Source organism: Girardinichthys multiradiatus, chromosome 3, assembly GCF_021462225.1.
Source record: "Girardinichthys multiradiatus isolate DD_20200921_A chromosome 3, DD_fGirMul_XY1, whole genome shotgun sequence".
Lineage (NCBI taxonomy): Eukaryota > Metazoa > Chordata > Actinopteri > Cyprinodontiformes > Goodeidae > Girardinichthys > Girardinichthys multiradiatus.
In genome coordinates, this window is record NC_061796.1 from 27904865 (window position 1) to 27926969 (window position 22105).

Here is a 22105-nt window from a genome sequence, read left to right on the forward strand (position 1 = left end):
GTGTGCTGCACGAATCCAAATAAAATGCTTTGGAACTTATGGCTGAAACATGACAAAATCTAAAAAGTACTGTTCATACCTTTGGGGAGAGAAAAATACTGTAAAAACTTCAGTTTGGGTTTTTGCTTAGTGTAAGATGTGGACTGATTTGAGGTTGAACCTCAGGGTTATGGCTTTGGTTTTGCAATCCATAATTTAATGTAACTTGGTGTAGTCTGTCTGTGTGTTAGAGACAAAAGGGAAACATGGCCGAACAGCCATGGGTGGAGAGTCAAGCTAAACTGAGATTTCATCCAGAAAACCCTTCCTCCTGCTGTCCACCTATGCTGTATAAATAAATAATGTTCTGTGTAAGGGTGGGGTCCAGTGTGAGCTGTATGTACCTTTCTCCTGCGTGCTCCTTTGGCTCCAGGTACTGCCTCACAAACCACAGCTATAGCCTCCCTGATAGGGTAAACATAAAAAAAGACAAAAGAAAAAACATACAAGTCATGCAAGTCACTTTCTCTTTCCTGGATTAATGTTTAGGAAGATTAAAGAAAGATCTTGCAGCTGGTAGGAGAATTCATCTTTGCAACTGTCCTCTTTACCACAGTGACAAATATCACTCCGGAAACCACAAGGAAACCAACAGTATTCCAGAGTGTTCTAATTTAGAGCTTCGGGGAAGAGCAGTGGTGTACACACACAAACACACACAAACACACACACACACACACACACGCAAAGAGAGAAACACTAACAGAGAAGAAAAACAAGTAAGCAAAACAGAGCGGAAGCAGGACAGAAAGAGAAGCAACAGAAAAAGGCATGAGGTGAGCAGAGCGTGTGAGCGTACAAACCCAATGTGTCTTTAAGCCTAACCGCTGCCACTTTCCTGTATTTTCGCCCACTCACCCTGCAATATGTTGAAACAAGAGAAATGGAAAGCCAGCTGAAGCACTTGAGCCGTGTGCATTCTCACCTGGTGACCTGGGTTCTGGTGTTGAAGTCAAGAGCTCTCATTGACTGTAGCACCTCCACACAACCCATGTACTGTTAGGGAAACAGGAAGGCAGCAGGTTATCTGGAGACATTTCCTTTGCTGCTTTAACATGTGGTCATGACACACATAGGAATAACGGAAGAGAAACGCGAACATGTAGAGAGGTTTACAGTTGTGCTCATAAGTTTATTTAACCTGGGAAAATTTCTAATTATTTGGACAATCTTTCAAAAAATATGATACAAACCTCCTTCTTCACTTACTGTTAGTTGCTGAGCAAAGCTACAGTATTTAGAATGAAACAATTGTGTTTTCCAGACTTTTTCCAGACTCAGCTTTTCAGAACTCAAGTCATTTTGTGGTTCTGTTAAAATATAATTCACTTAAGTACACTGCAAATTTAGGACATATATGTCTGGTGCAGACAAGCTTTAATTATTGAAAGTACAAAATCCAGAAACTGAAAGGGAAAAAAGAGGGAGGGATGCAAGAAAGGATGAAAGAATAGATTGTAAAGGAGGAAGGACGCAAGTAAGGTAGGGTCTACAGATAGAAGTAAGAAAGACAGGATGGAAGGAAAGACGGAACGACGAGATAAGAAACGAATTAAAAAACAACTGGAGGAAAAAAGAGAAAGGATACAAGCAAGAAATGATTGATAGAAATGAGAAAGGACACAAGGAAGGAAGAACACAATATCAAGGAAAAAAGAAGGAAGGATATAAGAAAGAAAGGAAAGAAAGAAAGAGGGAATAACAAAGAACAAAGGAAGAATGGACAATGCAGGAAGGATGGGGACCAGATAGTAAACAAGGTAAGAAGGAAGGAAGGAAACAAGAAAGGTAGAAAGGAAGGAGTAACCTAGGGTAGGTGGAAAGGGAAGATTACCACAAGCTAATCTGACAGGAAGGACAATACGTTTGTAGGAAGAAAGGAAGGAATGAAGGACGTACACAAGTAAGTAAAAAGGATGGACAATAAGACACAATAATTAAGAAGGAAGGGAGGAAGGAAAAAGAAAGGAACGAAGGAAAGATGGAAAAATATAAGGGAGGGAAGATAGAACATTTCCGCAACAGAACAGCAAATAAAATTTGGAAATATAAATAGTTTTCAATAAACATTATTTTCTTTTCTCTCATTTATTCAGACCTGGAAAATTATGTAATAAAATGCCGTACCTTTTTGGATCAGTGTTAGATCACTGCAAATCGTGAGAAAATAAACTACCCAACCCTGATGACAAATTTAATCAACTTGGAAGTTTTGGCCTGATAACATACCTTCAAGCTGATGTGCAAAGTTTAAATGGCTCTTAAAAGTAACAATCCTCACCTGTGATTTGTATGCATGTGATTAGTGTGCATTTAAAAATGTTTGTTTCTGGGCTTCTGAAAAACCCCTTAATGTTCCATCCAAGTTTTTGTGTTATTCATGTTCTCTAAAAAACAGTTTAAAAACAAATTCTGCCATGGTATATAAACTTATGAGAAAAACTATACTGTGGTGCAATGAGATTTTGTGGGCTGAGATCTCAAAACATATAAAAAACACACTTTCTTTTCAAAGTGAAGTGAGCTCATGCTAATTAATAAAAGCAAAGTCTCCACCAAGTTACAAATGATTTGTAAGCACTGGGAGAATAAAGCTACAATGACAAAATTTAGCATCTTCCACCTTATCAGTGCTAAACTAAAGGAATATTTTACCATTTAATTATTATTACTGCTTAATTATTATGATCATATCTAGTTCAAAACCTAAAGCATTTAGACTGATCGAACCTGACCTTTAGGGTTGGGCATTGTGTCTTAAGAATCTATTGGAACCGGGATTAACATTCCAGTTCTCCTGGAATCGTTCAAATTTTATATCGATTCCTAGTTTCAATACCTAGTCCGCCGATCGGAAGAAGCTGTTGAACACCAACGAAGGAGAATATGCAGGAATTGTGCGCGCAACCATGAAAAGTATGCAGCGGCGATCAAAAGTACGGATTAGCTTTGATAAAAGAAGAGACCAGTCGGCTCAGTGCAACAACTGCAACAAGATTATTTCATGCAAAGGACCAACATGATTAAACACCTCTGGATTCATGATGTAGAAGTAGCAAGCTATACCCTGTTTTTGACGGGCGGTGCCAGCCTTTCTCCGCTGCCTCTTCCTTTGGCACCGACACTTAACCTAACACTGTACTGCAGTCAGAATCAGGTAAGTAAAACAACTTGTACCAACATTGAGGCAGCTAACAAGTAATACTCTACCTAAAACGATGGGTCATCTCAAATGCAAATACCCAGCTACTGTTAGTCAGCTAGCTAATGTTAGCCAGGCAGTTGACTAGGCTCTGCGATGTGCTACTGTGTTCACAACAGCATCCAAGAAAAGGATGTCGGTACAACTAATCGAAGAGTGCCACAGAAAGGTTACATATATTGGGAAAGCTTTTCACAATATATGCTGTAACCTTTCTGTGTCTCTAAAAAGGTTACAACTCTAGTTAGCTAGGTCAAAAAAAATTTATATGGTTTAAATGAGCATGTCTCAAAAGAATCTCAATCGAGAATCGCTTGGAACCGGAATCGGAATGAGAAATCGGAATCGCTCAAATTTAAATGATGCCCAACCCTATTGACCTTGGATAATTCTGCACTAAACAGAGTGATTATTGAAACTTATATTCTAATTGATAAGGATGAAGAAAAACAATAGAGTTCTTCGAAAAAGCTTTAGTTCTATGAAACCTTTATTTAAAAAAAAAAACAAAAAAAAAAACAACAATAACTAGCGTATTTTAGTTTTCTTAAAATAGTGCTAAAATCTCGGCCTGCTCTCCTGCTTCTAGCATTGTGTTTCAGCTGATGAGGTAGATGAGTGGTTACACTCCTCCTGTATTGAAAGTAAGTGGTAGTGCAAGAGTGCTAGCTTACCCGTACAGTATAGGAAACTCCAGTGGTGCTGACCACATTGTCTGAATGCAGCCAGCCACGGGGGGGCTTGTTGACAAAGGAGCCATGTCGCGTCCATTCATCTCCTCCCAGCTGACCTCCTTCCACCCGTGCCCTCCTGGAGGCCCCTGCAAGCCGGTTCATGTCCTGCAGAGGAGGTCGAGGAGGGGGACAGGGAGCAGTTAGGAGGGCAACATGTTGATGAAGAGGAGGTGAGGAGCTGGAGTTGCTCCTGGCATCTCCAGAGGACTCAACAGGAGCCTGAGCCGGCTGTGACCTGCTCACGGTCCTGGGTCCAGGGAGAAGGGTAGAGGAGACACCCAGACGAATGGATCTCATACTGGGGAAAAAGGAACAGAGGGTGGTGGGGCTGTTCTCAGCCTGTCGGGGAGAGGTGGGGGGCAAAATGGGAGTGAGAGACGAGGAGGAGAGAGAAGAAGGTAAACCAGGGGAGGGTGTTAGGGGGGTGGCAGGGCTGGAAGGCGGGAACGATGATGGGTTGGAGTTTGTTTCATCAGTTGAGCTCAACGACTCACTCCGAATGTGGGTGTACTTTGTTTTCTGCACAAGCTCCATAATTATGCAGGGTGAGATTTGAAGTCCACACTGGCTGTAGCGATTTAAATTCTTTTGTCTCAAAATTCAAAGTTTCCCTTTGAAAGGACATACAACCATCTGTCCTTCTTGCTCACTGCAAGAGCTCTGTATCCATCTGTCTGGTTGTCTGTCCTCCAGCCGTTACCAAGCAGCCAAAAACAAACTGCGTTAAAATTGACACTATCCACAATGAGCACAAGATGGGAGATGGTGCATTGGAGAAGCGGAGCCTTCACAATGAAGTTGGAATACAGATGAAAATAGTTTATTAGTGCACCAGTACAGCTCATGTTGCCCTCAGTTCTTTTGTATAGTTTTTGTTTGTTCAGTTCCCCTGAATAGATGAAGACGAGTTCTGTTCCTCCTGGAGTTCGGACACAATGTAAAATATATCCGTGAGTATCTCGTCCCAGCTTAATCACCTCTGAGTGAGGGCTTGTTATTCAGCTGTCGCCAGCACCATGAAGAATCAACACAAGTGATTGTCTCTCCAAGCACCCCCTTCGTGTTTGTCTTAAAGAACAAAGGCGTGCACACTTGTTAATGATGTGTCTACATACGTGGGCCAGTATAAACCTTTGTGTTAGTGTTGGCATGCGCAAGCGTGAAGCAGTTCCCTTTGCCAACTCTACCTTACTTTATATAAGCCTATACAAGTCCTATTGGCGTCTAACATTGGGTTTATTAAGAGACGCTGCACACAACAACTAAATAGCAGCAACACACCACCTACATCGGTTGCTAATATAGCAAATACCTGCAGCGCTGCTAAAGACGACAGAGAGGAGGCTTATTGAAGTACGAGTGCTACCAAACTGTTGTTACAATCTCCTGAACACCTACTTTTCAAGCTTAACGCAAAAATGGCACTGGCTCCCTTTTTCACTCCCTCTCTCTCTTCCTCCAAATGCTTTCATGTCCTCTCTGAATGGCCTTTGCTCTATCCGTCCCTGTTTCCCCTTCTTCTTCTTCTCTCCTCTTCCAGATCACTTCTGGTGAAGCCTCCTTCCCTCTCTCAGAGCCCTTTCCTCCCTTCTCTCTGTCTCCTTTCTTATCCTGGAAGTCCTCTCTCTTCCTCCACACAATGTAGTCTGCCAACCTCTGTCTCTCCAACGCCTCCGCCCTCTCCTGTGCCACCACTTCCTCTCTCCTCTTCCAGATGATCTCTCGTTCTCCCTCTCCCCCTCCCTCGACTGCTCGCCCGTTCTCCAGACTGCCTAGTTTAACAGTCCCTTTTTTTAGTATTTTATAGTTGATCCGTGCCTTTTTGTCTCTTTAACGTAAGGATTGTGGATGGCTAGAGGCTAGACATGGTGGTTTTAGAAAAACTGACAGAAAAAAAGTTTGTAATTAAGACTAGGCTGGCAGAGTTTAGCCAGTTCCTGACTGAGGTTACTGATATGGCTAAAACAACAGAGCCAGCCTTGGTTCAAGTGTGTTCCCTAAAACTGGCCACCTAAGTTTGGATGCATTTTTTTTGTTTTCTGAAGCACCATTTGACAGCGGTACATTTAGTCTGAGACGCTGCCTGTGTCTGGTACACTGACACACACTGCAGAAGCACGGCGGTGATGTAACGCTGTAGAATGTAGGTCAGCGGTTGATGGCGACTACCGGCGGACTCATTGTGATGACAATGAAACCTGACAGGTCAGGTTTGGACTTCCTCACTTTGGTTCCCTGAATGGAGGTGCATTGGTGTTTAAAATGAAACCAATGTACTCCGCACCTACTTGCCTTAGCACATCACAGTTCAAATAGCAAGCCCAGATTACCTGAGAGAAGAGTGTTGATGCAGTGGCTTTTAATATGAGCAAACCCAGGATTATATTCATTCCTTATCTAAGGCAAAGCTTCCAGTACACAGACAGCTTTAAACATTTCATGTTCTGCATAGTGCAACCTAAAAATACAAACAGTCTGTTTGCATTAACAGTCTCCTTAAACCCAAAACCTCTCCAATGAAGCTGTCTGCAACAGTCAGGAGGTGGCAATGCTACACCTACAGTCCCACTGGCACTATTCACACAAGCAATGCACTGACCTTTAAGCTAGCTTATTTATCCAGACAACTTGCACCAAAGTTCTACATTTGGCACCAAAGTTTCAGTTATACCAAACAAGCGGCTGATTTCACCCCTTTCTTCCACACTAACATTTAAATTATTTCCTAGGCCTGAAGTAACAGTGCTCAAGATTGTAGTGGGCGCTGGATGCATGACAGAGGAACAGTCGCCTACACAAGTCTAGCACCACAGAGGGATTGTCTAGCAACTCTAGCTAGCCATCCATCTGGTGTTGGCCAAAAAGCACCATGGAGGATCCAGTCATACTAATGCAATGCACTGCTAGCTGGGAAGGCTGGGATGATCGCCAGAAAGCTGTAAAGAATTGTGACTGGAAAAAATACCCAGGGAAATATTAAACAGATCAACTAAGAGTTGAGAAAAAAGATTAGCACTTGAAAAAGGCAACAGATCCAGTTAGATGGATGTACAAGCAATACCGAGGAAACTCCAGGTATTCCTAAACAAAGGCGCCTTGGCCCTGGGATATTTTTAGTGCACTGAACACAGTGTAGGTCAGGTGACAACAAAGATGACGACCCTTGACATGGACAGAAATCCTGAGTCACTAACACACCAGGAACCACAGTTAACGATGGGTGATTAGAGGCCTAGAGGCCAATCAGCTGTACCCACTGATATGTACAAGAGAAATGAGAATGATGATTATATTTATCCAGTTGTGCCTGATAACAGCACATCAAGTTTGACTGATGAAGTTGATGACCTTTAAGAGTGGGTAAAAGGGTACAGGTGACCTGAAACAACCCTGAATCACAGACTAGAGAATCAAAGATCCAATGTAACAAAGAAACAACACACAACTATGAACTCATCTGTCCTATTTGGTGTTATCTATGAAAAGCATACAAATACCAAATGAAACAGCACCAGTTTTAAAAAGACAAGGACAAAGAGAAAAGATTTTTACATGATGTTCTGTCTGCAGCTGCAGCCCGTTGCAATGGCAACAGACAGTAAGAGAGATGCCTGCGGAGGATTTATGCCAAGAAGTCCCGACAACAGCAGAAATCTTCAGAGAGATAACTGCTTTTGCAAGCAATTAGCTGTTGCACCAAAGCCTCCACATTAGAGCTGTATTTTTTAATCCAATGGCAGGAAAAAAAGAGAACTACAGACTCTTAGAAAGATCAATACAGTTCAGGAAATGATCAAAGTTTGACCGACATCTCGCCAGCCATAAAACCCGATCAATGTTGACATCTCCACTGGCTGAATGCACCGACTCGCTGAAGCGTTTAAAACTGAGAATATTTCAAGAACAGTAACAAAATTCCGATTAACAGTATAAAGAGCAAAAACACTCCGCTTGCCTTTGAAGACAACTGTTAAGAAAAGTTGCATAAAAACAACCTGAATATTGTCTACAGCAGTTAACAAAGACGATTGTATAACATCCTGCTGAGTAGATCTTATTCTCATAGAAAAATCTGTAAATTAATTAAGACTGCTCTGTATAAATTAAGACTAACAAATCTGCCTTTTTTTAAAAGAAATGGCAAAATATTAGTAGTTCATTTTTTGGTTTATAAAGCATGCACAGCCATTCATCTAAAGCCGAGTTCCATTTTCATCTGAAAGCCACATTAATGTTTAAACATCCCCGGACTGTCCGAACATCCGTCCTCTCCTTCTGTCTGGCTTTCCTTTCCTCCACTTCCCGACATAGAAATAAAAACGTGCTTCTCCTCTGATCCACTCTTCCGCTTGATCAATTCATAAAGTCACTGCCTCTCCATCTATTCTCTCCTCCTCCGCTCACAGTCTCCTCTTCTTCTTCTCCCCTCCTCCGTCTCTCTTCCTGTCTTTCAGCAGATGGTGAAATGGCAATTTAGCCAGGATGGACAATGGCACTCCTTCATTGTGCTCTTCTGTTTCTCATGCCCACTTCTCTTCCACCTCTGTCTGTTGGAGGGACGAGCACGCTGCCTGTCCTTCCCTTCTCTCCTCCCGGTCTGGGCGGGTAATGCTGCCTCCCATTTTCTCGCTTACCCTCTGTCTCCTCTCCCTCCAACACACATGCGTGCACCACTGTATTTGCCCTCCCCACCTTCTTTTCTCCCATGCTACCTCCTTCCTGCTTCCTCCCCCAATCTCCTCTCTGCAGCCAGATTCATTTAGCAGAGTACATGTGCATGCATATTGAGATGCTGTGCTCCTGCACATTAATGCACACACTCCAGGGAGAGATGGGGATGTGAAAGCCGGAAGGAATAGAGGAGGGGGTAGATATGCGTGTGTTAGACTGGAGTTCATCATGTTGGTTTTTAAAACTCCTACCTTATTCATGTTTGGTAACCTGGGAAACAGTTAAAGAGTGAAAGAAAGAGGACCCCCCCCTCTGTTCACACGGTAGATAGTGTGACACAAGGTCACTCTACTTAACCTTGATGAACGTAGAGAAAAGCAAAAAAAGATTAGTATCTACAGTGGGTGTGAACAAGACTAAGATAAATCATTTCTGAACTTTATCTACCTTAATGGGACCTAAAATCTTTTCCACTCAATTCAGAGACAAACTGAATTATTTTAGGTGAAGGATAAAAATAAAAACTTAAAATGATGTAGTTGTGTTAGTGTACACTTCCTCTTATAATCGGGGATGTCCATAGAGATGGTCCATAGAGAGCTTCAAAGCACCAGACAGATCTCCTTGAGTGAAAGTATCAGTCAGGAGAAAGGCACAAAATTATTTCTAAGGCATTGGATTTACAATTGAACACAGTAAAGACAGTCATAATGAAGGGGAAAAAATACGTAATCTACAAGAAGTGGCCATCCCTCCAGAACAGATAAAAAGGAAACTGGAACATTAATGGAGCCGCAGCAATCACTTGCAACTAATGGCAGCAGCAATCTTTTTATTCTTTAAATGTTTGGGCTATGGTGCAAGGTGACAAACAGAAAGCATTGTCTCTCTAAGAAAAACATCTAAGCATGGTTAAATTTAGCAAAAACACATTTTAAGTCTCATAAAAGCATGTGGGAAAACATGCAATGGTCTAAAAAAATAAAAAAGGTTGAACCTTATGGTTATTATTCCAAAACAACTACTGTATGTTTGGCACAAAAACAGCCACGAGCTGTCACTAAAAGAACACCATGCTCACAGTGAAGCATGGTGTTGGCAGTATCATTATTATAAGGGATTCTGTGCAGGTGCTGCACGGCTAAAGGACATCAAACTTGCATCTGATGTAAAACTTTGTCTCCAAACGTTAGTCTCCATGATGCTTGCACAATACAACTGAAAACTGATCCGTTGGAAGCTTATGTTTGGTGCCGTTTTTCTTCCCCTGAAACTGGGGCCTTAGTTTGAATAGAAGGAATTCTGAACAGTCTAAGCACCAGTCAATGGTAGCACAAAACCTTCAAACGTCTGTGGAAAACTGAAGAGGAACTTCACCAATCAACACGATGATGACCCATCGAAAACACTTTTGCAAAAGCCCTGCCAGAGCACAGACCTAAATCGGTGTGGTTTATCTGGAGATGAACTCACAATCTGCAAAAAATGGTTCAAACCAGTAAAAAAAAGAGGGCAAATATTGTTCAGGTGAGAATGTGTATTCTGATTGACTCTTTTGTAAAACAGTAAAGAGGTGCTCCAACAAGTTTATGGGTGTGCACACTAAAGCAGCCACGTTATTTTAGTGTTTCATTCGTTTTTTTTCTTCTGGAAAAGATTTGTTTACCATTAAGTTGTACAGGTTACAGATCATTAATGGTAAAAAAGTTCTTAAATGATTCATCTTGGTCTTATTTTTCGCTTCTTAAAAATCTGGCATGTTAATTTTTTTTAAATCCACTGCACATAACCCCCTCTACATGACTACAGCTCTCTAGGGGAAAGTACAGGAAGTCAAGAGATCCCAGTGATTGGCCTCAATATTTAAGCATTTCTGATAAGATGTCCGTCCTGTAGAAGAGCAGAAAGTAGCCACAGAGACAGAGTGGATAGCAAAAAAAAAAAAAAGAAAAAGACTTCCTGCAAAGCAACGCCTTAATAAAGCACAAAAATCAAGCAACTACAAGCATTCAGCAAGACATTCATCACCATACACAGATACGATTGGTGGAGATGAGTGCTGAAAACCACTCCCTGCACTGTTAGCCTGCATCCTCCCCACAACCAGTGAAACACATGCAACACAGTGGCTGACAACAGAACCCTCTTCAGTTCCTCAGAAAGGTAGCATACTTGGGTAAAAAATACATTCGGATGTGGTTTTGACAGTTTGGAAACTCAGCTGTTTCTAATGAAGAGTAAAGAGTCATGGCAAATAATGCTAGATACACAGCTACTTGACTCTTACGTTTGTGTTTTAGGACTCAGGACATCAAGAGTAAAAACAGAACCTGTTTATTTGCTGACAGGTTGGTAAAACAGTTTCCTTCTATGGAAAAATACAGGCAGACCTCGAGCCCAGCTGCAGTTTGGCACAAGTCACGAAAGGGACAGCAAACACATGGAACAATGTGGTCTGGTCTACTGTGAACAATGCGTAACTTTCTGGCCTGCATGTGTAGTGGAAAACTAACAAAGCACATTACCCTGAACACACCATTCCCATAGTGAAAAACAGGGTGGTGGCAGCATTATCCTGTGGGTTATGCTTTTCTCCAGGGAGGGGAAGGCAGGTTAGAGTTGATGGGAAGATGGATGGGGCTACATACAGGGGCAATCCTGGAGGACAACTGGTTAGGATCTGCAACACACTAGAGACTGGGGTGGAGTAAAGCCAGAGCTATAACAGAATGGTTTAGGTCAAACCATATTTAAAGGTTAGAATGACCCAAGACAAAGTACAGACCTAAATCTAATTGAGAAGGCCTGAAAACTTATGTTCACAGATGCTCTCCAACTAATCGGACTCAGCTTGAACTATTTCGCAAAAACAAATGAGCAAAGGACCAGAAAGGAATGGCAGCTGCAATCTCAGCAAAGGGTGGCCTACAAAGTACTGACCCAGGGGGGCTGAATACAAATGCACGTCACACTTTTCAGGTTTTTATTTGTAAGATTTTGAATAACCGCCATTGTGTCATTTTCCACATGAGATGTGTGAAAATGATATGCAGGTATGTATTCACCTGTTGTATAGAGATTCATTTGATCTGCTGTAAAATAAAATTTGCGTAGGAGCATACTTGTTAAAAGGGAACAAATTCATATTTGAATTGTCCTGATTCCAGATTAATTTACTCCTAACTTATGTCGAAGATGCTCTGTGTGTCTTTTAGCCCTTCTGTTAAATGTTTGCTGCATTGATGGGTTGTGTTTCTTTTCCTCCAACTCACCAGTAAAATATTGCTGGAAAACAACCTCCATCTTTATGAAGGTAGGATTTATTGCTTGGCTGTTATAGACTGCATCTGTTTGACGTAGCTGAGACTAATAAACTGGCCTGCGAGTACAGTTTGAGCAAACCCACAATTAATTTTTATAAGCTGGGCTCCATGAGTTCATGCTGGCCGTTGTTTTAAGTTACAGGCAAAATATAAAGGACAACTCATTATGAATTAGTCTTTTAGACTGTACAACTGGGAAGTTGGTAAATATGTAGTTAAAAGGCTGTGCTATAAATATACATTCCAACTTTATCAATATTTGTTTTTTTTAAATTTTATAATCTTTTAAATTTTATCCCGTTTTATGCTAAAATGTCATCATCATATTTTAGAGCCAGAAAACCAAAAAATCTTGAAAACAATAAACTTCTCTCATTCGGCCTTTCTATTGGTTTTTAAAGCAGATATGTCACTTTAAAATCACTTATTTGACACTAAGAGACTTTTGAGTAATGCCACCTGAAACCGGAAGGTTCTACCATATATGGATGATGGATGTAGTCTATAACGGCACTGGTAATTTTACCAAATACAAAGTAAATGTATGTAAACCTTCCAGTTTACAGAAAGTCCCAAACAATTCCCTTAAAATTGTCATTAGTTTTGTTTTCTGTTAATTTTGTAGATCATAACAGACCTAAAACTGGAAGAGTTTAGTCTAATATAAAGTCCAATTGTTAAAAAGAAAAATAATGTGTTCTCATACTTAGTATGTAAATACTTACAGCTGCCCTTTAAGTAACGTTTTATCAGATAGAAATTAATCATCTAATGTGATAAAGAAACAACCAAATATCTTGCTAATGTAGAGCTGAACTAAACGGTTAATTTTGTCAATTCTCACACTACCCTCATCATCTAATCAGCCACTGTGGTGCATTATGTTTATGGATGGCTGGCTGTACCATTTGAATATCTTACCACATATTCCATCGGCCAACACAGGCTGCCTGTGAGTCTGAAACACTAAAAACACATCACCACATAAAGGCAAACACATAAAACACAGAGAGCCTGCTGCAACGTGCTACGATGATGCCTTTGTAGCTGCCCGACTCCCAGAATGCTTTGCTCCCGGGATCAGCTGTGGAGAGGATCACGAGACTGCCCTGATGCCACCTGCGCAGGCACAGACAGAGCAATAACTAAGTGGGAGAAAGTAATGAAAGTCAAGACAACTTAGGAGAAACTGATAGCAGAAGGAGAATAATCCACTGAGCATGTTGAAACACACCTTGTGGAATGAAAGGAATTACCTGCAAAGAAGCCAGGAGTGAAACACTTCTGTTCCAGCTTGCCTGGTGCAAGATAGCAAATGTGACTGAAGGACTCTGTGAAACATGCATTTAGTCGGTATTTACTGAATCAAACAATCAGTGACAAACTGAACATAGTGGTGTGGACTTAAAGGCACACGCTGCAGGCTGCATCTGTCTGACTAGATACTGAATACATGAGTGCAAGTTTATGGTTGTGTGTGCAATGTAATTTTGCTGCCTCAACCCTGTTGATACACCAGGGCAAAAAATAAATCTAGATGATTCAGTCTAGACAGTTACTTTGGCCCTTCTCCTGGACTTTTGCTATCTGAAGCACAGTTAACCATCAGCACACATCCTGAAGACAAAAAACTCCCAGAGACGAGGAAGAACAGAGAAAATTGGCGCAGCTGAGAAAAGACATGCCTGCATGCAAAAGAACCTGCAAAAAGCCAATTACATTAGCAAAATTCAGGCTGAGACATTAGATTAGCCAGACATTCAGCAGGACATCTTACTGCTGGTCTCACAGCTCACTACATACACAGCAAACATGTGAGCTGGCTATTTTTGGTTGAGCCAACCCTCCCCCTCCCACCATCACCCCACAAGCCACAATCCCTCATCTCTATCTCCTTCCATCATTCCCTTCCTGCTACCTTCAACCTCATTCCATTTACTCTAAAACTTCCCAGTTGCAACAGCTTGTTTTTATTTTTGGTTTAACCACTCAATTTGAATTGACAAAACTAGATATTTAGCGCTTATATATACAATCAAGAGGGAGCCAAAGCTTAGGATACTCTTCATCATTTTGCCTTCATTAAACACACTTTGTTTAAACACCTCTATATATAAAACATAACATTTACCAACTTTAAACCATTTTTTTTTATTTAATCTCAATTTAAGAGCAAAAGCAAAACTAAAAATACATTGGGTTTTGTTAAGCAGAATCTGCTTAGAACAGTCAACCAAGACTAAAATAAGGTTACATTTTTGGAAAAATGGCAATGCGGCTACACTTACTTCCAGTTTCCATCATCTTGCACATCAATATTTGATCAGACCTGTAACTCACAGAGTGCACTCAACCATAAGCATGTAGCACTGAACCATACACCACAGGAGGAAACACAGCTGAGGTTCAGGCCCATTGTGTAAGGCAAAGGCGGACAACCACATGCTATGAGCTCAAAAACAAACTCCTACGTCAACACACACACACACACACACACACACACACACACACACACACACACACACACACACACACACAAGAAGACCCTAACAACACTGGTAGACATAAAAAGACACAAGAACTTATCTTCACAGAGTCAGTCTCTAACACAGAGCTGAAAGTCCTGTCAGGAAATAGCGACAAAGGTTTCTACTATTAACAGACTAATTTGTGCTTAACAATATGCTCATCGTCACTGCTTACAAGAAAGTTTGATTATTTGTGGGACAGCAGTATGTTGCAGAGTGCGTAGATGTTTGCTCAAACCTCTGTTAGTGAAGTAATAACAACAACCAAATGTCATTCTTTCCTGTCAATCAGCACTGAAGTTCTTTCTTGTGACTGATAGGGTCCAAGCAGAACTGGAAAGATCCCACTTTAATCAAATGGATTTTAGACCGTGGCAGTGTTGTGACAGTGTGACCATGACGTTCCTCTCTGACTGACAGATCCCGTCTCGGACTGTCCTTCTGTCTGTGTCACGTTTGCCCTTCTATGTTTATGTGTGTGTGTTATTTGTTGGGCTCCTGTCATACGTCTGAATCAGACATTTTTGCGGGGGATCTGTGGCTGATTGCACCTTTTTTTCACCTGCATTTCATCAGCGATGATAACTTCCACCATTTAATACCATGTCACAGGCTGCTGGCCTGAGCCTTGTGGCTGACCCTGATAAGAGCTCCGAACCCACTGGTTCCAGTCACCTCAATCATCTTGCATTGCCTTCAGTCTGTTGCCATAATAGTGTGTCTACCCTTCATTCGTTCACTGTGAACTTCTACCCTGCCACGGTGACCCTGTTTCAACGCATCTGAGGTGTGTTTACTCTGGCTGGACTCCACAGATAATAATTATAAGAAATAGAGGAGCATAGCTCAAATTTTTTCTGTCTGATTGTGTACAGATTTGTTGTGCACTGACTGACTCTACGGCTTATCTCTCTGACAATTTAGTATTGCCTGGAGCAGCGTAGCTCGACTCTGACACTACAAGGACCTTTTCATAGAAGGTTTTCCCCTCACCAGAATGGGGAAGGTTGCTTTTGAAATGTGACTCTTGTACTCGTAGTCTTCCGCTTATCCGGGACCGGGTCGCGGGGACAGCACACTCAGCAGAGACGCCCCTCTCCCAGACACCTCCTCCAGCTCCTCCAGGGGGAGCCCAAGGCGTTCCCAGGCCAGCCGAGATACATAGTCCCTCCAGCGTGTCCTGGGCCGTCCCCTGGGCCTCCTCCCGGTGGGACGTGCCTGGAACACCTCCCGAGGAAGGCGTCCAGGAGGCATCCGGTTTAGATGCCCGAGCCACCTCAACTGGTTCCTCTCGATGTGGAGGAGCAGCGGCTCTACTCCGAGCTCCTCCGGGATGGCTGAGCTCCTCATCCTATTTTTTTTTTTTTTTTTGGAAATGTGAAATTGTTATAAAATGATTGTGAGTTAATAAAAAGGGCAACACAGACAATTATCAGGACAGTCCAAAAGCAAGGGTTTGTGTCGTAACAGAGTTTTATTGTTCTCCTTGCGAAACAAATCTAAAATTATGCATTGCAAGCATGTGTGTGTGAAAAACTGAAACTTGAAAGCAATACAAGGATTTCTTAAACAGAACAATGCAAAAACTCGTTGTGCACACATACTTGGCTCAGAATGAAGTAATGAGAATGCTGCAAAGTTAATGACTCAATGCAATCAGCAAGGCTTCCTTAGAAAACCATTTACCAACTGGCTTAAAAATCCGTATCTGGCTGCTTTGTGTATCACTTGCAGTAAACGGGAATGTATGCATGTGAATTAAAACCCGTTTAAATCATTGGACTGATATGAAGATGCATTCTATGTGTGAATTGATATTTAAAAAAATTACACCAAATTGCAAAAGCATGGCTACAGCAGGAAAAGGGGAAAAAGTACTTTTGTCTTGAGGTGTCCTTTAAAGAGAAAACGTCAGAGAGCTCTCTAATCTAATACAACTTAAAATGTCTTTGCAACATGCAAGGCTATCCATGCAACATGTAAAGGTTGTCTTTCAACCTAGGTTCCAAGCGATCAAATAACCAATATGATTCACAAAAGTTATTCTTTTCAAATTATGTGTCAATATTTAGCTTTGCAAGTACATTCTCGTTTGGCTCTTTAGGCACATGAAGTGCAATTTGTTTCCAAATGCAATGAGGAATCATGTTAAGTAATTGTGATTTCATCATAACCTGAACCACTATCAGGCTCTGTAAATGACTCTAAATCCATAACTCTACCTATCTCATTGGTTACATAAATCAAATCAGTCATAGCATATCAATAAATGTATTCTTATCTGAAGATGAATTCTCACCTTTCTACCCAGTTTTTAAAAACAACACTCTAAAAATTAAGATTTCTGTTTTTTTATTATATATTACTATGTTTATTGGGAAGAAAATCAACAGAAAATCTACCAGTTTACAAAAAACTATCACATCTAATAGGAATAATTTTCTACTTGTTGCTATAGAAAGTAAAACATAAATAATAAAACTAATAACATGACAAAGTTAAAATGAACAGTAGCTCTTTCTTCTAAAACCCTAAAACTTCTCAGGCTTTAACAGGAAGATTAATTTTTATTGTTATAACATTTTAAGTCCAAATCACCCATCCCTACTTTGTGCTGCCTGTGAAGAAGTCACAAGTCTGAAGTCAGCTTTTAACATCCATGAGTTGTACAAATAAATAACACCAATTATTCACAAAAATATATGGGACCAGCAAATACCCAGCACAAATATGTCATAATTAACCGTTACATTTAAAAGAAATAACTATTATTATAATTATTTATCAACTGATCAATCTTTTCCAGCTGCATTTCTTTACTTTCTTAGCCTTAATGCAGTTATTTAAGGACCCGGGTTATACATTTTTTACTGTTTTAACTGTTGATAAAGTCTGCTGTGGGGATGTTACTTAGACAGATGAAGACATTCTGAACCTAATCTTTTAGCAGACCTGGACATTTTACTACCCAAGTCTGTATCTTAACAAGTCTTAAGAGTGGCCTGCTGTGATCACTAGAAAATCTGAATTTAAACACTCATAAAATGTCCTTTCCACAGGCAAATCTGAATGCGCTCCTTTTGTTTTGGAAAAAAAAACATCCTATTTCTTTTCTACAACATGTTTATAAAATGTGTTTACAGACTGTTGTTAAATGAGTTTTTCACATTGACTTTCACAAGGACTGCACAATATATCATCATTGCAGTGTCGGTGTGTGCATGAATATTTATTGCAAATGAGTGTTTTGAATACAATATCTGTTGGTTCCCATTTCCAGTTGTCATGAATGCACACTTTGCATGCCAGATGACAGTGCCAACAATGGTGGAGGTCACATAGACTGATGGAGGCAATATTTTTACAAGAAAATATCCAAATATCTAGCAACATTGATGCACTTACTGAAGTGAAAGGTAAAAGCATTTAGGCTAACTAGTAATGTGAGATATGGGGACTATACAGATTTACTATTCTTACACCGTGACCTTAAAATTCACAGATTCATTGAAATTCCAAGTGATGTGAAGACATCTCAATTGGATTTGAGTTCAGACTTTGACTAGGCCATTGCAAAACCTTAACTTAGTTCTATGACCCATTCAGGGGTGGACTTGCAGATTTGCTTTAGATCATTGTCGTGGTGCAGCAGAATTCTTAGTTGATGGCAAGTCATCCAGATCCTGAAGCAGCCCCAAACCATCAGACTACCACCAAGATGTTTGACTGTCAGCATGATGTTCTTCTTCTGTTAGTTTTACACCCGACTGTACGGAGTGTAGACCCTCCAGAAAGTACTAATTTTGCCTGTCATTCTACATTTTCCCAAAAGTCTTTTGGATCACTCAGACTTTGAGTTCTTTTTGGTCAGCTATAATTTTTGGCTTGGATCCCTCATATGGAGGCCATTTTTGCCCAGCCTCTTCCTCATTGTTGAATCATGAAAACTGACCCAAACAGAGGAAAACGGTTCTTTGTTTTTGTTTATAATGGCTCTCGCTATTGTTTATGGAAGTTCCTTAAAAATGGCTTTGTAACCCTTTCCAGAGTGATAGAGTTCAGTGACTTTGTTTCTCTTCTATACTTGAAGTTCACATCAGGGCATTATGTGTTTCTTTTTAAGATCTTTTAGTCCACTTCGTGTTGTCAGGCAGGTACTACTTAAGGTATTTCTTGAGTCTATAATTCTGATAGTAGTAAAGACTCATCTTTCCATAAATAACATGGTTAATTGAAGTAAATGTAAGATTTAACTAGGTGACAATTACAAAGATTGAGATTGGGTTAATTGGCATTTTTTCTCCTGATAATAATGAAATGACCATTAATAATCATCATTTATAAACAGCTTTTTGTATTTACTCATGCTCTCTTTGTCTGATATTAAAATGTGTAAATGATAAGAGACAATCAGGTGTGACCAAAAAAAACCAAAAACACAAAACAGATTTTCCTTAAATAATACGACTTAAAAAAGTGTCTTTGGGAATAATTAACATTTTGAAAAAATAAGTTTGATCAGATTATGTTTTTGTATATGGTTTACATGTTACTCAAAGTTTCACAGATTGCTGTTCCCATCTTGAATTAACATTATTAGACTAAAGATCTAGCGAAATACAACAAGCATTATTTTATTGTCCAGTTGCAGTGACTACTGTTAACAGCAGCCGATTAAGGATCCGTTTTTGGAGACACTGAGATCAGCCAATGAAACAGACCTGCTCTCAACAACAATCACAGACACTCCTGAAGCCCTTTGGAGTAAAATGAGCTGGCCACCACCTGGACAGTGAAACGTTCATTCAACGTGAGAACATGCCACTCTTCTAGAAGCACTGAGAACCAGTATTCACTCAGCGCACATTACAGACTCGACAAACTGACTCACAGCGTCCGAACCGTGACCCAAAAACGGAGTGCGGTCAGTTAACTTTTAACGAGAAACTTACCAGCTCTCTTCCTCCTCTTCCCGCAGCGGCTCCTCCTGCGTCACAGTCTGCTGTTGCTGCACAAACTTTCAGCTTAAAGTCATGTAAACAAAGCGAAGCGTCGTGGAGTTTTTAAGTCGACACGCTCTGTCTACTTTAAACTAACTCCGGAAAAGATGACTCTAAACTTCCTTCTTCTTTTTCTGCTTCTTCTTCTTCTTCTTCTTTCCCCTGCCTTTCCTTTACTTTCTCCTCCCCCCTCCCCTCCACGGTCACGACAGAAGCCACTTCCGCGTGTGTGTGTGTGTGTGTGTGTGTGTGTGTGTGTGCAAATTGCGTAAAATATAAATGCCTGACTGCAAACCAAAAGTTTTTGTTTCACTTGAAATTAAAGATAGATACAAACAGCCGGATAAATCCCCTTTCTTTTGTTTTCTTTTAATTTCAGGAACTAAAACAAGTTACAAGTTTAATATAACATCAACACATCTGCTGAGGAAGCTCTTTACAGTTCCTTATAATATATTATTAGCAGAGGTGGTTCTAGTATAAATACATTGACCAGGCTCACATTAATTTTTCATGATAACATTCCATATTTGTCCAGACTCATATTTGTAGATTTTTTTCCTTGCAATTTTATAACATTCTGGACATTTCAGAACTAAATATTAACCTTGAACCAGCTTGAACCAGTCAGGTAAAATGATCTGGAGGTTCCACAAATAATGAAACATCAAAGAACATTAATGGCATGCAGACTAAATTAGATCAGTTCTATTTCAAAGTCTTGTCAAAGAAGGAATGAGGTATATCCAGGTACTCCAGCCTCCACCTACAACCACAAATATGACTGTTGGGTTACTTTTTACTTTAAAATGCTCTAAGATATGAGTGTGTCTGCATGGTTGTTTGTGCTGTCTTCGTGTTGCCTTGTGATAAATTGGTGACGTGTCTAGGGGGGAATAAAGGGATTAAAAACTGAATTTATGGTTTTCATCAACTGTAAGTTATAATCATGAAACTGAAATTTGCTCTGCGTGCAAAGAATATCCATATAATAATATAATTTTCACTTTTTGAATTTAATTACTTAAATAAATCTCCTTTGATTGCACTCTATTGGGATCCACCTGTATGTGTGGAACAATCTGATATATTCAGAGTATAAAATAATTTTTTAGTGGGTTGTCTATGTTGTCTCTCTTCTCTAAATTTAACCCCTGCTTCAATTTTAATCTTATGTCAGCGCATATTTTTTTAAATATCTTTTATTTTTGTTCATTTTTATATTATTCTTCACAAAACCAAAATCCAATAACACAAGTATTAGAAAGGTATATGTCATAGTGTGATTACTATTCTTCAACCAATTAATAATCATTACTGATACTTGTGTACAAAACAAAAACAACAAAAGAAGAAAGAGGGGAAGAGGGCACTGTATGGTTGAACAGTTTTTAGCACTATTGTCTCGTAATGAAAAGGTCATGTGTTCAAATGTCCATCTTAGGTCTTTCTGCATGGAGTTGGCATGTTTCTGTGCATGTGTGGGTCTCTCCTCTCACAGGCAAAAAACATGCATTTTAGGTTAACCGCTCACTGTAACTGCCCTGAGGTATGAATATGTGTGTGTTTCCATGATTGTTTGCCCATGTCATTGTTTGTCATCTGATGGATTCACAAGAATAGTTTCTTTTAAAGCCCAAATATCTTCGGAAATATTGACAACAACATAACTCTTAGTTTGTAATATTTTTAGTTGGCTTTTTCAATGCTGTAACTGTTGCTAACTGAACTGCTGTCATTCTAGGCCTGGGAACAACAAGGTCTAAACAAAAAAACAAAACTAAAATAAGACTAGAGTCTTAATTGTAGGACATTGTCTCAACTTGTGGGACAATAGAGTAAGGAAAAATTTATTGTGCATTCCCACACAACGGTGAAAATCTGGTCTCCTTAGTAGTAATAATGAGATAAGAAGCTGATGACCATTCAGTATGGCTGATTCACTATATTCATCTTATAGCTATCTAGCACTTGAATATTGTAAATCTGATAATTCAGGCTTCACTTGGAAGTAATCCTGTTATTTTTGGGTTGTTTCTTTGTGATTGTATGCAAAACTATTTTATCTTTAATAATACTGTGTAATTTTTAATTGCTAACAAATTCATCTCTTCTTTTACAATTTGAATCACACATCTAGCTCAAAACTGTCCAGCTATATTTTCATTTCATTTTTTAGAACAAATATGAGAAAATATTTTTTATATGTTCAATCTCTTGCTTTATTTTTATCAATTAGGTTATGGTATTAGCTACAGACAAACGTTGACAAAAATGTCATATATAAAGACAGGTGAATTTTCCCTATTTGTTCTGATATTGGTGAATGCACCAGTACATCCATCAGCAAAAAAATAAATAAATAAATAGGAAGAGGAAGTTACAAAATATCATTAAAAATAGTGAATGTTTACTAACCGATTGAATGGAGGGAGTGTGCATTTTTTGTGATTTTGTTGTTCCTCTTAAGGCACACATTATTTATTATAGAGTTTGAAAAACAATTGCATTTCTCATTCTCTTGAGTCCAATGAAGTTTGGTTAGACGGTATAGTCATGACTTATCTCGCCACTAGGGGCGCACACGGTAAGGAACTCAGATAGAACT

At 39.8% G+C, this 22105-nt stretch overlaps 1 protein-coding gene across 3 annotated transcripts in view; it reads right to left on the minus strand.

The window, feature by feature from the left end:
- shc1 (SHC (Src homology 2 domain containing) transforming protein 1) overlaps positions 1-19679 on the minus strand; it is a 33673-nt gene extending 13994 nt beyond the window's left edge. The window contains exons 1-4 of one of the 3 annotated variants that reach the window (XM_047360824.1): positions 19450-19679; positions 3916-4080; positions 965-1035; positions 384-444 (exon numbers count right to left, since the gene is read on the minus strand). In XM_047360824.1, the coding sequence (XP_047216780.1) occupies positions 384-444; positions 965-1035; positions 3916-4077 (294 nt within the window). In that variant the 5' untranslated portion in view covers positions 4078-4080; positions 19450-19679. Of the gene's footprint in view, positions 1-383; positions 445-964; positions 1036-3915; positions 8693-19449 lie in introns of those variants that run through there. The other 2 variants (XM_047360825.1, XM_047360823.1) reach the window with 2 other exon arrangements.
- Between the last annotated feature and the right edge of the window lie 2426 nt (positions 19680-22105).